The following is a 17078-nucleotide window of genomic DNA, read 5'->3' as shown; positions in this document are numbered from 1 at the left end:
CTGGCTTTATGGTTTGCCACTCATCGCTAAGAAAAAATGAAAGTTCTCCAATACACAACTCTCACTCTCGATGACGTCTCTCTTGATAGATTGATTTCCTGTAATTGAGCACATTAGCATGTGTACAGCACAACAGATAAAAGCCAGGATTCTATCAGCGACTGAGGTCTTATTCTAAAGTAGCCTCGATGTTTGTATTTTGCTTTGTACTCTGATATTGGTGTTTAAAGAAATAAACGCAACATTTGAAGTAAACAATAATTGTTTCCCGCCATAAGCTCATCAGCGTTTCAAATCACAGAGCCACTGCGTACATTGTATATTTTCACGCGCAAGCTCAATAACAACAGGTCTCCAGTATTGACATCCATGTAAAAGACATTCATTGAGTCAATCTCCACAGCCACCTGGTCAAAGACCTGTCGAATTCTGTACTGATTTTTATTCAAACGTAATTCCAAAACATTGCAATGCATCATGGGAACACACGAGCAATGACAGTAACTCACTAAAAACAGCTGAGCCACTGCGACTGGTACGCAAATGTTGTCCTGCTACTTTTTAAAATAAATTGGTAGAATAATGTTTTGAGTGGAGTATCCTTTTTAATTTAGTAATACCATGATATAATACAGTCACTGCAAATCCGCCCCAAATATAGTCCGACATCAACTTTAGGTTATATCACCCACCCCTATTTTATTGTCGATATTTCATAGAAATATCACTCCTGAAGTTTCCCTAAGATCCTGAAGTATTGTTACATCATCCATGTTTGACCTCATATCCAAACAGTAGACCAGAAAACAACGGACACAAACAGAATGCATGTTCCGAGTATCTGCTTTTAAAAAGTGTTACAGGATCTTTGCTGCTGCAATACTGTAACCCAAAAGGTGCGCGAGTAATAGCAAAAGAAACATGACCTATTTAACACTGCAGAACAAAGAGGAAGGCTTCGGCCAGCAATAAAAAAGGCTCCTGCTGAGTCTGGTCTTTGATATGTTACTGAGGTTCTGGGATGTCACTGTCTTTTTTTCAACCTTCACCACACAACAGCAGGGCAGCAGATGGATGTTGCACATCAGCTTCTGCTTAACTGTCTAATCAGACAACCTCGCCTACCTTCCTGCAGTCAGAGCGTTAATGCTAATGTACTAAAACAAAGTCTAAAATGATCTAAAAGAAACTAAAGCTTGAAATCAATCAAAATCAACATACGAATGAAGTAATATCTAATCTTGTGGGTGGAGTGATGAACTAAAACCATCATAATATATTTGCCCCTATTGTTTAAATGTTTTTTGCTTTCTCTTTTTCTATCTGCACCCTCTTTCCTTGCTTCTCTCTGAGCACTTCTCCCACTGAAGATAAAACAACCATCTGGTCGCTCTCCATCAGCTTTATGACACAAATGATGAACAATCATCTGTGCCGTCAATCAACAAACATGTCTGGCTGTAGAAATAATGGCCCGGAGGCTGGTACTCCAAAGCAATTCAAGATTCAACCTGATTGACCATGCTTGATTAACAACAGCATGCTGCCTTGTATGTGGAAATGAATGTACCTTTCTAGAGGCAACATTGTTTCTTCGAATAGCAGCAATCTCTCTGTTGACAGAAGGAATTCACCGGGTGTGAATGTGTCGGTGCATCTCAAAGATGAGGCTCTCTGCACACTTGAATGCTGATGTCCTGCTGCCCCTCACACAAATGTGGCAGCTAATGAGCTGGCTTGGACAATGCATCCCAGGCGTAAGTAATGTCATCATCGTGACAGCTTACCGAGGTAGAGGAGCCCTGTTATAACTCATAGTGCAGCAGGAGGGTTGGTAAGATATATTACGGAGGATGTGAACATTATGTTAAGAAGCCGGTCAGTCAATGTATTCCCAGTTTTCTCAGCAAGCAACATGTCATTACAGAGCTCAACTACACCTTTATTTATAACTGTTGTTTCATAGAAAGTGCGTTCACAGAGCTGAACCCTAACTAGATTCATATGATTAACTTATACTGAGCTAGAGGACACAACTGTGACGGGAAAGCAGCAGGATTCAGACAGATCCAGTTAACCAATAAGACTATTTCAATGCCTCTCTCTCTCTCTCTCTCGCTCCCTCTCTCGGTGTCGTTTCGGAGCGATTCTTTAGTGCCACCCATGATTAATGCAGCTATGAATGGGTTTCTCTTTCACCAAGCACTGTGGGAGAAGCCTTTCTTTCGTTCTCCCACTTTCTTAGTCATTTTGCTTTCCTCCCAACGTGACCTGATTTAGTCACAGAGTGTGAAACTGATTTGGACTCATTTACATGCTAATGATATAAAGAGAGGTGAAAATGGTGTGCATGCATCACCTCATTGATTCTAGGGGACACCACCGCACTCATTCTTAAATTTAAGTGGGGAACGGCTCGAAGGAACACGTTTCGTGTGGTATCATCTAGTCGCCGATACCTGATACTGCTGGGAAGAACAAATCTATAGTGAAATAATAAAGCACTGGTGCTCAGGCTCTGTTCAGAAAAAAAGAGTTTTGGGCATAAGTATATTATAACGTAATCATGATGTGGTCAACTGTAATCTTGTAAAATTAAGTTTTTGTCAAGACGTTTGAATAAATAGTGGTTTGATAGAGATGTTTTCAAACCAATATAAAATAGATAACTAGTCCTAAGAAGCTTGTAATACAATTTTAAAACTGCTAAGGCAAAGATTTTGTTTATCAATTAAAAAAAACAATATTTGAATTGCGTGTTTTAATGCAAATAACCACTAACGATGACTATAACAATTTGACCGCGCTACTGCTTAGCACAGCAGCTTTCCAAATGTGTGAGATGCATTGTATTGTCTTTAAAAAGTGAAAAAAATAAGATTTTTGAGAAGACAAGGGTGTCACGTTTGAAATATTTATGCGGGCCGTTCCTGTCAGAAGCAGCAGTAAGAAAACAGAACGCCTATGAAGAGCAGTGTTTGGATTGTGTGGCTGCGTGTTTGGAAGCAATAGGGTTTTTTAGGATCTCCGTCTAGACACAGTGTAGCCTTGGCCTTCCCTGCAACATCTCTCACACATCTCTTCATGCCCCAACTGCTTCGACATCAGTTACTTGAAGGTGCAGGTCAATATTGGGTTGGAGGAGGTCAAGGGAGCAAAGACAAGTAAGAGACCGACTTCTCAAACCTTAATGGACTTCACAGCACGACCAGAGGACAGAGACCCGTTGTTGACAATGAGAAGGGAATATCGAAAGAAAAACAACATGACACAGCAAAAAAAACGTTGATGAATGCTGTGGAGGTTGCGTCATCACTGACGTTGAGGCGATCATCTTTCTCTCTGCCTTCGTCTTTGAATAGAAACTATGTTAAAAGTAACTTTGCACACTATACACCAGCTGAACCGAGACTGGCTCACATTTTAAGAACTGTCACAAACAATCAAACAAGAAATGTCCAAACAGTTCCCCCTTCACCACGCCTGGCACAGAAGTTTCCCTTCTATGAGTAGCAGATTAAACCCCTGAGCCAAAAGTCAACACTTCAACATCAATAATGCTTGGCCTCTCAAAGACTGATCCAGCCCCTTCAGACTGATAGTATCCAGTGGATGAAAGCTATAGGCAATAGCTTTGTCTCCAAATCAAAGCAGTCTAGTGAGGCTTTAGGGAAAAAATGCATGACCGAGGCAGAAACACAGATCACACTTTCAAGGAAAAAAGTGAAATGGAATAAGACAGCGCTGTCAAAACAACTTGAGTAACACCGATGTGGCTGTCATATTCATGTGCGTGATACTGGAACAATGTCAAGAGCCGGAGAACAAGGGCTGACCCAACTGCTTCAGGATATATCTGCTTTATGTAGAGACAAGTGACCGTGAATGTTTGGCCTTTTGTAAAGTTATAGTATGGCAAATTATATCCTTGATCCAACGTCGCATAGAGACACAGCTTTAAAAAGAAATACGTGTGACTGCTCAAGCTAAATGAAATATGATTCAATCCAGTATCTTGTTCATATATCATGTGATGATAATTGGATACAAATGTGAATAAAAACGGTCAAATAAAGATGCACCAATTGCAATTTTTATGGTCGATTCGGTCAATTCCGATTTCCAGTTTTTCTTAAATCTGACCTGCCAATTATGATTTTCTTTCTCAGAATTAGAACTGACAGCAAAGCTTCAGACTAACTGTTTTTTACCAATATCCTGAAAAAAGATTTCAACTGCCCCGAAGTCAGTGCTAACTGTCAAATTACATTTCATCGTTATGTTATTGTCATCTATAGTGGTTATTTGCATTAAAACACACACATTTAATTATTAGGAAATTAAAGATTGCATTTTTATTTAACTTGCTTTGATTAAAACAAATCTTAGCATTAGTAGCTTATTTTTCTTATGTATTAGAAGCTGCTGCTTAGAGCAAAGTAAGAAAACATATATCTTCTTCTATATCTATATCTATACTTCCAGTCTCAAGACCGATCGTGGCTTTATTGATTGGTGCCTAACAATGATCAACTTGGAAGATGGATGTCAAATTGAACTTGTGATGTCAATATTTCTTAGGAGCGACATCATCAGCTGATATGGGACGGTGAGTCACTTTCAATTGACTAAGCTTTGATGCTGTAATCAAGCCCACGAGTAAACTTAAAACCATACCCTCTTTTGATGAACAGGGAACTATGATTAGTCTCTAAACTCTGAGGAAAAAGCTAAATCAATATTTGATGGCAAGCCGACACCCAGAAGACTGAAGTCCTTACAGTGCAAACTGAACAACCAGCAAAGCTGTGCAGTTTAAGGATGATGAGTCGAAGAACATACCCTGTAGGTATATTACGTTACAGTGCTTTTTTATATAATCTTATGAAACACAATCAGTATGGACTGAAAGGTTCAGCACATTTTCAATTGGTCCATGTAGAGGTGAAATGCTTCTGTCAGCTCTAAATTCTTTCTTGCTATTGACCACTCCAGCTGGCCATAACAACGTTTTTGCCGAGGTTTTATTCTGAATTCAGCTTGATATTGCTGACGGCAACAAAAAGCCACATAGTACTTAAAGAGCAAATATCTCTGGTAAGGCTGCACAATCTTCTAAAGATGTTCAGATTTTTATTGTATCTGCATCCGAACCCATCTGACTCAACAGAGACAGTGTGATCGACAAACAGGTTGATTTCTGAAAGAATATTAGAGCTTTTGTTCCAGAAGAAACATTTAAGTGAGTCAAACTCAATACCACTCAGCAACAGTAAATATACATTCATAAATGTGATTCATATGCATCTGATTTTTATATTATTGTACAGCTCAGTGTTGGTTTGTGAAGCTGCAGAGATACTGACTGTAGTGATGATGTCATCTGGAGATAAATCCTGTACAGACGGTGAATAATGGAGCAACTCAGGACAAAGAAAGTATTTTGGGTGTTTGTGCAATTAAACAAGCACTTTGATAAGATTATTTGATAAGGATTAAACTAACAATCAACATTTTAATCTGTAAGAACAATATGAATCAGATGCATCCCTACAGTCGACCATAGTCAAAACAGCATCAGTTCCTTTGTCCACCTTCTTCATGCTAAATCCTGTGTTGAACAGCAGTTTGCTTGCTCTAATTGCTCACACAAAGCTTTTCTTCATGCAGCAACACAGTTGTCAGTAACAACACCACTTCTCTCACAAAAGACTCATAAATCAGTTTATGCAACATGAAGATGAACACCCACCTTGTAGCCCTATCTACGGGGTTTTATTACCTTTTGTTATTGCTGAAGGGCAAAATAGTGTGTTATTGTACCTCCGCCCACACCGATGTTATGAACAGAGTCGAGATTGTAAACGTTGAGTATATGAAATCCATAGCTTACAGAGCAACGCTTTTAAGAAGATAATATGGAGTAACATATGGAGTAATTTCCCTGTGGCACTGCCATCCGCAGTGCAAAGGCAGCTAAAGGAATAATGTTGTTTAGCCAAATCTTGTAACAAGTGTGTTTAGATCAATTGTCTTGATAGGCTAATGATTTAATCACACATTTCCAAACAGTTATTATCTTTAATAATTAGTGCAGCAGGGCTGGAGGTTGATGTCCTATTATTTTCCTCCCCCGGGGTCCAATTTAGTATCCTCCAGATGCAGCAGCAATAAGATCCCAGCAGGCTGCAGGGAGGGTGTTTGTCCTTCAGTGCTATACAGAAAAATACAGTATCCTAGGCTACAGAGATGGTGAGACAAAGCAGTGGAGTGAAAGAGAGGCCAGTGCAGAGGAAGTGAGCACAGACATAAAGGAAAGGTATGAAATGAAAACTTTGTATCCCCACTTTCAACATCGCAAACATGGGGGCATTCTCCAAGGCCTTATAAGGTTGATATCATGGCTCTCCAGGGACCTCTCACTTTCTCTAATGGCCAAGCATTAGTCTCCTCCATAGCGCTGGTCATCACCCTCTTCCTCGGCTGCAAAACAGCCATTGTTCTCCCTCTGTTCTCCACTCCCCGCGGTACAAGCCCTTTCTTCCATCTTTATTCTGTCCCACTGTCAACCACGTTGTTTACGTCTGAATGTCTGTCACGAGTGACAATACACAAATTCAGATTAGTAGATCAATTATAACACCTAAGATGGGAGTGATTGTCTTTTTTTTTTGGCAACATGTTTTTTTTATGTTATCATCTGTACAGAGGTTCAATAAATATGGAATTTGTATTTTTTTTTCTCAGCAACCGACAATCCAAATGTTTACTTCTGACTTCATTTTAGCAGAATAGAAGTGACACATGTAATCCAAATATTAAATGGAAGTGTTCAAATATTTAAATATTGCTGTATCAAAGCAAAACTTGAACCACTGTAACCTAATGCAGTTTAACATATATTCCACAGTGATGTTAACTCCAGGGACAATATTGCTTTTGTGAGAGAAACCAACAAAACAACACTTGTACTTTAAACATCGGACAGCCCAAAGATATCATACAAGTGGACGATGGCTACTGAAATGCATTCTGCATGACCGGGAGGATAGAAGCTTCGGATATATAATTGCAACGCAGACCTTGTGAGTCTGTCCCCTGCTCGCCCTGAACAATGACCAGCCACACACGACGCCTGCCGGCAGCTGCCCTCCCCCTTTGGCCGGGACTGGCACAGATTGGTACACAGCGGGCACCAAAGTCCACCACCAAATATAGACTTCACATATACCTACATTACATAATGGTTATCCCTCAAACAACTAACTTGTATTTCCTGCAGAGGCTAATGTGGTGGACTCGTGAAATGCACCTCACACAGTTCATAACTTTAATCTAGCAGCACCGTGGATGGCAGGGACTGAATGTATGGGGCAATAGAGAGTAAATTAAAGAAAATAAGTAGATATCGGTGTTGAATTTGCCATTTCCACAAAGAGAACTCCGAGGAGCATCCACATGCCAAAGGTGCCGTTTAATAAAACGAGGATAAAAGGAAAGGAATTGGACCATTACGTACACCTAGAAATGAATGACCTTCCACATCTCATGACACACTAAAAGGACTAAAGCAATATAACTACAATCGATCATTTTAGGCGTAGACTAAGCTGCGCATGGATGAATCACCGATCATTGTAGCAATAGGTGTGTACAGTCGTCCACAATACCACTATCTTATCATTTGAGTTACATATATCCTGTATAACGTGCTAGACTTCTAAAGAACAAGAAACGTTGTCGGTCAGAGCTCACCGCCCTGTTGTTAACACTGATGCTGAGGACAAATCCACAGGCTGAGCAAATCAGCATCCACCCACCGCTCCTCCGGATGCCTTGGAGGACGAGTACTACAGCCTCGCTGGCAGAGCGGGGCTTATCGATGTTTACCGACGATTAATAAAGAATAAGGTCTTACCTGCAGAATGTCATATGCTGATCAAGTCACCTCCTTTGGGGTTTTGTGAGGGATGGTGCTGGCAGGTCTCGCATCACTCAGTGCGTGTTTCACCGACAGAAAGCGTAAGGAGCACGGTTGCCTGACAGCGCCGCCCCGGAACGAGTATAAAACATAACGAACCCACTGCGGTTGTCTGATCTGTGAATACAACCCTGCGCGAGAGCCAGCTACCCCACCCGATCAGCGCGAGCTCGTGCGTTAACGTTACATGGACACAGAGTAATCCGTTACCACAGCCGTTACGAAGACCACTATTCCGGCTGTTTAACAACATTAAAGACGCTGTTGTTCTTTTTGTTTCTGCCGCACGTACTTGACATATGAATTAACACGTAGTAGGTTAACCGTGCTGCACAGACGTTTACGTACGTTGGCATTAGCTAGATGATTAGCCAACTAGCTTAAGTTGATAGCTAACATTAACTAAATAAGAGCCCATGCATTTTAAGATGTATGCTAACTACGTGCCAAACTTTCATAAGTCCTGCAAATTACTCACCACATTGTTGAATACATTTCTATTAAATATTTTTTAAAGACTCGGTCATGTGAACAAAGAAAACTGTATGGTACACAAAAACGTTTTTACCAAGCAATATCGCCCCTTAACCTACACCAAACACAGATGGCAGCCGGAAATGACTCATTTCTAAACTACTTGGCAAAGAAAACATATTAATGCTGTATTGCCATATATATGTGTATATAAGTAATACAAAATTATGAAAATATATGATATACTCAGAACAAACATCTTATATTCATTATGCCACCTCCTCGCTACCATCTTGGCCTAACTCCTAAAATATGTCTTTAAATCAGTGGCAAGTCTTGTAAAATGATTCTTCAAGCAATCAGTCCACAAAAAGTTACAGATAAACAAGTATTCTCACCTCTAGTGTCTGCAGCAGGCTCTGAGATATGCAGCTCACACTTCTCTATTCACAATAGAGTTGAATGGAATTTAATTTGTGATGCTGAGATATTACATTTTAAAATGCAGAAAAAAGTGATCAAAGGGTTTATTCCTTCTTCTGAGGAAAAAGAAAAATGTCTTCTGAGTATTGTGTATTATTCAGAATAACCTGTTTCATTTTGGCGTAACTGTATCAACTACAATAGAGCATTGGGCTAGATTGTGTTTTTCCTTCTGAGATTAAATACGGTATATATTAAAACAAATTTATAAATTAAATGAAAAGGAAGATTTCCTCTGAAGCACCTCAGCCTCTGAAGTCATGGATAGCAGGACAGCGCTGCCACTGAGTGGTCATGTCTTAACATTACAGCTGAATGAAGCTCTAATAGCTCGATCACTGAGGGACACCGATGAAATCTGGCACATTAAATCCACAATGCATCAGAGAGCCAGACTTAATCCCCTTTGAAAGGCAAGATTATTTCACCAACAAATAATCGCTTATCATGCTACATTTTCAAAAAAATAAAACAAAATAATTTTGATCTTTCAATCAAGTCAAAAATGCTCAAATGTGTAGAGGAGGGATATTCATAAAAAAATTTAATATTTTTTTAATTGCAGAAAGGTTAATATTACCACGAAAAAAGAATAGTATCCAACTCTATTAGTGATACACAGCCCATCCATCTGACAACATAGTGATGTATATATATATACACACACACACACAGGTATATATATATATACACACACAGTATGTTTAAGCAGAGGTTTGCGACAGAAAGTTATTATAATTTCTGTGTTTATCGTTGAATTATGTTATTTATTACTGCCCAGTGTCAATTCATGATGTTAGTGCTGCATTATGTTTATTCAATCATCTTTTCAGAGCCTTTTTTTTTCTCTGGGAGATAGAACAATGAAGAAGTGATATTGGAGTCATTATATTGGACTTTATATATTAATATGCTAATTTACATTAACATACAGCTCTTATAGCAGCCCGGGGGGATCTCTCTGTGAACTGCCTCTGCAAAGAATGAACCTATACTCAGATAATTTATTCTCTAATCTTCTTGCAAGTTTGGGCTGGGTCAGAAACGGTTTCTGATGTGGGCAAATTAAAACAAAAAAGAGTATTTAATCAGTTATCTGAGAACACATTCTTTTTTGCAGTAATGATGACTAGTGGTTAAGAGACATGAGATCAGAGGTGTACGGTAACAACAAACAGGCAGGACAGTAAACAGGGTTAAATCCCATGACGAAAGAAAATCTCAATTGTAAATTGCGTGTTGTGTAAAACACTGTATACTGTGTCGGCATATCAATAACTCCAACACTAGATGTTTCAATCATTTGTTTTATTATTAATTGATGTCAATGTCTTTCATACTAATACTTTGCAGGAAGTCCTTGTGGCCTGTAATCGTTGGGATCTCCTCCACTGCGCCCATGCACATTTGCCTTCTGATCAGCAGCAGAGTCCTCAGAACCGTGACCTGTTATTTCTTGCACCCACTCTCTGGCATTACTGAGATCAGAAAATAAACAAAAAATATCAGCACGAGCAGATGACAGAACAAGTACTTTTAAAAACCTACTTACAAAGTGCTGTAAAAGGTTGAAGCCTCATTAAGGTAGGCCTGCAGATTGCTTAATCAGGTGATATTAATAATTTATACAATGTTTGATACAAAGATCTGTTTTCCATCTGCATAGAAATAACAACATATAATGCCTTTTGAATTGTGTGAGCTGATAGCATTTAAGAAAGAGCCGAAAAATTATCCCTGAGATACTTTACAATTTACCAAACACCAATAAGAATGTAGAACAATTCTCTTAGATCCATCTGCATTTCTTTTTGAGAAGAAAACTAATATGCAACAGCCAACAATGTAAAAGCAGATAATGCTTTCCTACTCTTGCTGCTCTCACTCCTCACCTGATAACCTCAGCGGCCCACTTGCCCCCCTCTCCTCTCTGGGCAGCGTCAGCGTTTCCTCTGGCATGAAAGTATTTGTCCGACTCCTGATAGTTGGCCTCCACCATATCAGTGTATGCTCGCGCCATATCACGAGCTCCTGATCAGGACAGAAGACAGTTTAATAAAATTAATGAGAGAATTCACAAATATTCATGTCATTGTCATTGCTAAAACACGTCATCCGGACATATGGAATACAACCAAACACATTGTTCTTGTGGCTATGTTAGAAGGGTCATATTTCTAACCGTAAAGGGCTTCAGCAGGAAAGTTGTACCAGTCGGCATTGGCTTCCACAATTAGGATCAGAACAATCCCTGCCAGAAGCAACTTCATGGTGATAGATGTCTAAAAGGAAAACAAACAAACAAAAATAACATATAGTTCACCTTTAAACACAACATAATATACATACATTTATATTGTTCAGGTCTTTCAAACTTACTTTGCCGTTCCTGCAGAGTTTAGAGTGACTCTTGATAGATTCTACTCTAGAGTATCATGAGTGAGGACTCCACTGATCGGACTGACTTATATTCTACTCTGAAACAAGCTGAGTTTTAGGATTTCTCAATAGTGAACATTTCTACCCATTTGAGGGCCGGTTACACACTGTGGACATTCCAGAGTTGTGCAAAGGCAGGGACAACAGCAAGCTTTATGTAAACAAAAAGGTGGAAGAGGTTTTTTTGCTGCATGTCATGACAAATCAGAAAATGAATATGTTACAATATCTCTTTTTTATATTTGTCTCATATTTTGACCGTTTTTGATCCCTTTTGTTTATGTTGTCCTATTAATTTAAAACATTTGGGACTTTTACAAGAAAATTGCTACAAAAAAGTAATTAGTGTTGTTGCCACTACTGCAGTTTTTGCTTTTGTTGCTGTTGTGTGTATATAAAACATTTGATAAACAATTATAGTTTGGGGGCGCAATGAATACTTTCATCTAGAAAACTGAAACATAAGTATGGTCCTAAAATCTAAAGTTGAACCCAAGGACTTTTTGTAAGAAGGAACAAATATTTAGAGAAAGACATATTACATACAAGATATCATCATGTTGAACGATATCAATGTTGATGACATTATATGAACCGTTGAACTTGTTCTTGTATAAAAGAGTCTGTGGTATGTTTTGTTTAGCACCTCTGAATATACAAGTGTCATGGAAGAGATGTCCAACCATCATGATCCTTCACTAGCCCACTGAAACTGTAGCTTGATTGACAGCACTGACCTGTCTGTACTCTGTAAGCCTCTTATCACACCCTCACTGAAACTTCCCTTTGTGCAGCTGTGATGTTGAACCAGCTCCCTGAGCTTTTAAACAGTGATTTTCTTTTCATCAGAGAACAAGCTCTTGTCTGACAGCTTTGGCTTGATGGTTGAAATACCTCTGCATTTGTATGATTTTTCTTTCCCACAGTTTCGCCAACCAAAAACCATGTTGGTGACCTGAATTTAATGAAGATTTAATGTTACAGGGTATTTGGAATTTTGGTTTATTTATATTTAGAATTATATTAGCAGACCGTATGGAAATGAGTATTGTAAAGCGCAGCTCTGCAGTGGAACAATGGTTAACAGTGTAAATTTCCTCCACATATCTCAGATCCTATATCATACATATCACCTCTACGTATTTTGTTTGTGACACATGGCAGACTTGTTAAATACTTTTATTGTCGATGGCTCACGGCACAACAAAACGCCAAAAAAGTATTTTCATTTTACTGCACCAAAACCATTTAATTCACATTCTTCAATGATCTTTCTTGTTGTGCCGATTGTGTGTAATTGAAAACCGTGCTCATATATTCTTTATCACCGCAAGTTCATTGTGCTGTATTTGCACCAATGTGTCACCTGTCAAATCCTTTCTTTTTGATTCATCAGGAGAAGAGAAATAGAACATTTCTATTTATGGAATACATTGCATTGCTTTTTATCGTCAAATAATTAAAAAAAAGCATAATAAGAGAAAGCTTGCGATTCCCAAAAAGATTATGCTATTTATCCAACGAGGCAGAGACTTCACTGGCCTTTAGAGCATCTCATGACATCATTTAGACCTCCATAGAATACAACAGAAGTGTTTTTTGGGTGAGACGGGTCAAAGGTTGTTTTCCATATGTGGGTATGAATTGCAGATAATCTGTCAGAGTTTGAATGAAGATGTGATGACGCTCTCAAAATAAAACTGGTTTGGGCACTTTGAATGTCTTGATCTGGTGTGAAGATGGAAATACATGTTACACTATATTGAGCATCTAAGCTTAACAATGATATATAAAATAATATATGCTCTCATATTTGTTGGGCCACCTGTTTGATGAGGCATATGTGCTGCAAAGAAATACAGCTCATTATTCCCAAGGCTGCTGTGCACTTGCTCAGCTGCTTTAATGCTTGTAACAATAATGAAGTTGATTGTGATATAATGGCTTTAAAAGTACCTGGAATATGTGAGTGCTCATGAACCTCTCTGTTATAGTTTGAACTAAAACAAAATCCCACACACTGAGCAAATATTTGTGAAGAAATTACGCAATCACGTCACTGAAAACCCCTGGAGGATTAAAGCATGCTCAAGTTGTGTTGATGAATGCGTTGTTTTGAGCTCAGAGAAGACAATGTGACAGGCGAATAAATATGAATCACAAAGATTGTGTGAGGAAAAAGTGAGGGTGAGGAAGAGAGCTGATGCAATGAGAAGCCTGGAACAGGAAAAGCAGAGTGTGTCATATGTCTGAGACATAGAGAGAGCATCAGTTTTCAGGAATTAATGCTCTGTGGATGCAATAGATTAAACAGATTCCTCACTTGTCATGAAATAGAACGAGGGAGGCTATACTGGAAGACAATCTGCTTTACACAGATACATAAAAACACACAAGATGTCAGGGGTGATATCACAAGAGAGGTGCCAGACAGAAACTGAGAGGTAGAACAAAGGAACAAAGACTCAACCCAGCAGAGCACTGAACTGGTACTAAACCATCAAGTACAATAATCCCTATTAGGGGTGTTTTCTCTCCCTGAAATCAATTGTTCGACAGTCCGGCAAAGTCACTCTGAGATAGAGACATACACAAAGCATGTTGCTATGGACTTTTCCTATGATAAAAGTGCATAGATGATTAACCAAGATCTTATGTAATGTAACCTCATACAGTTGTTTTTAAATGTACTTGTATCAAGAAGAAGGTTGTTCCAATAAGAATTAAGCTTGGTGTCATATTCCAGAGCTTAGTTAGCAAGTTATTTACAATGCAAAAATAAATCAAGTCAAGCTACAACATTTTTATTTTGGTACAAATTTGCCTCAAAGCAGTTTACAATGTGTACCACGTGACACCCTCTATTCTTAGACCCTATTTGGACAACAAAAAGCTCCCTACTCCTTCAATGGGAAATGCAGAAACCACAGGCAACAGCGATAGACGTTGTAGGCAATACAGTAGAAAGATGTTTAAAAAAGTGATGGTTTTGTTTCAGTATACAATTGCATCAGTTACCAGCAGACCTCAACAATCTTATAAGCAAGTGCCATTTTATTTTCACTGCTAGTGAAACACATAGCCTACTTATTGTAAATTGTATTAGTCAAACGATATAAACACGCAAGTTTTAAAAACTAGCACTAACTTTGAACTGGACTGTATTACATATTTAACAGACTATGGAGTGTGGGTGGGGGGGCATCATCCCCAATCAGCACCCAGCAGACTGCCACTGGTTGATGTGTAACACTAGAGACCGCCAGTGAGCCATGATACGCGCATGGCTCTGGGCGAACGTGAATGGTGAGTCAATGTGCCTTATCGACTGTATGGGCCCATCGGCTGTAATGGCATGATGGTTCATAATGACAGCGGACAGACAGCTCGTGACACGAGAAAAGCTTGATAGAGGCTCAGCACGTGAGCAAGAGAGAGGAAACGTGGAGGCTAACTTCGGCAGGTTGTGTGTAAAAAAAATGTATATGCAGAGATGCACATGTGAATCGCCGAGATTGTTGATTCCACAGTGTAAGAACCGGTGTAAGGATGATTGAAGATCAGGACTGATGGTGAAAAATATGACATTCATTCCATTTCTGCTCACATTACGAGCGATTTCTCAATATTTGCTTTCACCTGCGCTTCTTTCGGAGCAGCGGCAGTTTTAATACTTGAGTAGAATCGGCTGTCTGTCATACCACCATTATCAAAAAGGGCTAGAAAAGCTGTTTTTTTTAATAAATATGAGCCATAATGGCCTAAATTTAAAAAAACAAATGATGCATTTGAAAGTCCCCATTTATTTACGTTCATTTGTCATCATGAGCTGCTCATCAATGTTTAGTTTAGTTATGGCGTCAAAATGTCTCTTCTCCGATGAAACGGTCTACAACACTGAGTGCGCACGGATTCGTAGACGACCTCCTACCGACTTACTTCACGTCACCCCGCCCGTCTGCCCACCGTCTCCTCCCTAGAACATTTGCTGTGGCCATCCCTTTGAGCGACTCTGGGCTGAGAGAGAAAAAAGAGACGGACACAGACAGAGGGAGAAAGTGAGTGAGAGAGAGAGAGAGAGAGAGAGAGAGAGAGAGAGAGAGAGAGAGAGAGAGACCCCCAACATCACCTAGACTACCTGCTCCATCCAGCACAACAAGGGGTGGAGGACGCACAAGTGCAAGCGCGTCCGTGCGTGCCAGCCGAACAAGACTATAAACGCGCATGCAAAGACCGCAAATCCAGAAATTGGAATAAGAGTTTATCTTGAGGACTCTTTGGAAAAGAGCACAGCTTTGCGACAAGAAACCAAGACAGCCTATGTGAGTACACAGTACGAAGAGCCATGCATCTCAACAGAGAAGAAGATAACAGCAAAGGTGAGCAAAAGATTTCCGCGGCCATCGGTGGATGGTTTTAATCCAGACTCTGTTGGTTTCCAGATGCCCTTGAGTGTGCCATATCAAGTAATGATGCTGGGGGTCATTCCAACAAGCCGATGGTCACTGCTCTCATGGTTCTGTTATTGCCTGTCTGCTTTTCACCAAAAAGCCTTGCATGCGAGAAGCGAGAAGGGCTGTTGCATACACCCAAGGTGGCAATGTGTTGGCTGTCTGTGAGAGAGACTTGAGCACTTGTTGTGCACGATTCGGTCTTTTTTAGCACGAGGTGACCTGAGCGTAAAATGCACAAGGTCATCCATTCCCGGTCATAATGACGAGCAGCGCGCCGTGTTGGTGTAGCGACGAGGTGCGTTTCGGAGGCTACTGTTGTCTATAATTGAGTCGCCACGGATATGTGTCCTCCGATGTGGTCGGAGGGGAGAATTAGAGAGCAGACGGTGTGTAATGACACGAGCCCCCTCCATCAGTATAGTAATGATGGAGTAAATAGCTTCTGATGCCTCTGCCAGAGCCGTGCCGAATATTTTTACTCCCAATCTTTGAACTGAAGTCGAGGTCACTGACTAACACCTGATGCTGAAGGAGATTTGCCTCTGAATGTCTGTCGACTTGACGCAGCCTGTGTCTTATTGTGCATTGTTCAATAAACAACAATAGAACTTATCTTGTGTTCACCACACCCACATGGAGCGAGTTAAGCATAAATCTATGTACAGCATAAACATCACCTGCACTGCTCAACCTGCACACTTGTATGAGATTCAACAATTTGTTGGATGTAATGTTCCAAAACTCTCCAAATGTAAGTGCAAATGTAAAATAAGCGGCACATCAGTGGTGCAGTTCTGGACAGAATCACAGTTTCTTATAGTCAAAATAGTAAGAAGACTATTCCACACTCTAAGTGTTAGAAATCTCTCTACAAACTCTTTTCCTCACCACTGAGAAGCATGCTGATAATGATGTAATAATGCTGGCAAGGGAATACAACATTTCAGTTTTTATGTGCAGCATTTATGGTCGGCTAATATCTTTGTTTTTTACCAGCTGCAAAGCATGCTGTTCAGAGAGGAGTTCCCCATGTAGTGAGTGGTGCCCTGCACAGTGGCACTCTGCATCATCCCTCATCCAAAATGTCTTACGACTTCGTCGCCAGATATGGTTTCACCAGGGACAAAAGATGAGTCACCACCTGCAACTAGAAGTGATTTTATGATTACATGACAGGTGTGTGTGTGTGTGTGTGTGTGTGTGTGTGTGTGTGTGTATGTGTGTGTGTAAATTCAACAGAAATTGCA

At 39.8% G+C, this 17078-nt stretch overlaps 2 protein-coding genes across 2 annotated transcripts in view; one reads left to right on the top strand and one right to left on the bottom strand.

The window, feature by feature from the left end:
• Positions 1–10277: 10277 nt before the first annotated feature.
• Positions 10278–11390, bottom strand: saa (serum amyloid A; the record flags this gene model as incomplete). Its single annotated transcript, XM_079185245.1, has 4 exons — positions 11318–11390; positions 11121–11220; positions 10831–10969; positions 10278–10416 (listed from the first exon to the last, which is right to left on the bottom strand). Exons 2-4 carry the CDS (start codon positions 11206–11208, stop codon positions 10278–10280), a joined length of 366 nt encoding a protein of 121 aa, XP_079041371.1. The 5' UTR covers positions 11209–11220; positions 11318–11390.
• A 4332-nt stretch (positions 11391–15722) lies between these two features.
• syt7b (synaptotagmin VIIb) overlaps positions 15723–17078 on the top strand; it is a gene marked incomplete at both ends in the record, with an annotated part of 88190 nt that continues 86834 nt past the window's right edge. The window contains one exon of the mRNA XM_079175736.1: positions 15723–15756. Within this exon, the coding sequence (XP_079031862.1) occupies positions 15723–15756 (34 nt within the window). The remainder of the gene's footprint in view (positions 15757–17078) is intronic.

Source organism: Pholis gunnellus (genome assembly GCF_910591455.1).
Source record: "Pholis gunnellus genome assembly, chromosome: 1".
NCBI lineage: Eukaryota > Metazoa > Chordata > Actinopteri > Perciformes > Pholidae > Pholis > Pholis gunnellus.
The sequence above is the reverse complement of the archived record's forward strand: the minus strand, read 5'-3'. Positions and strand labels throughout refer to the sequence as shown.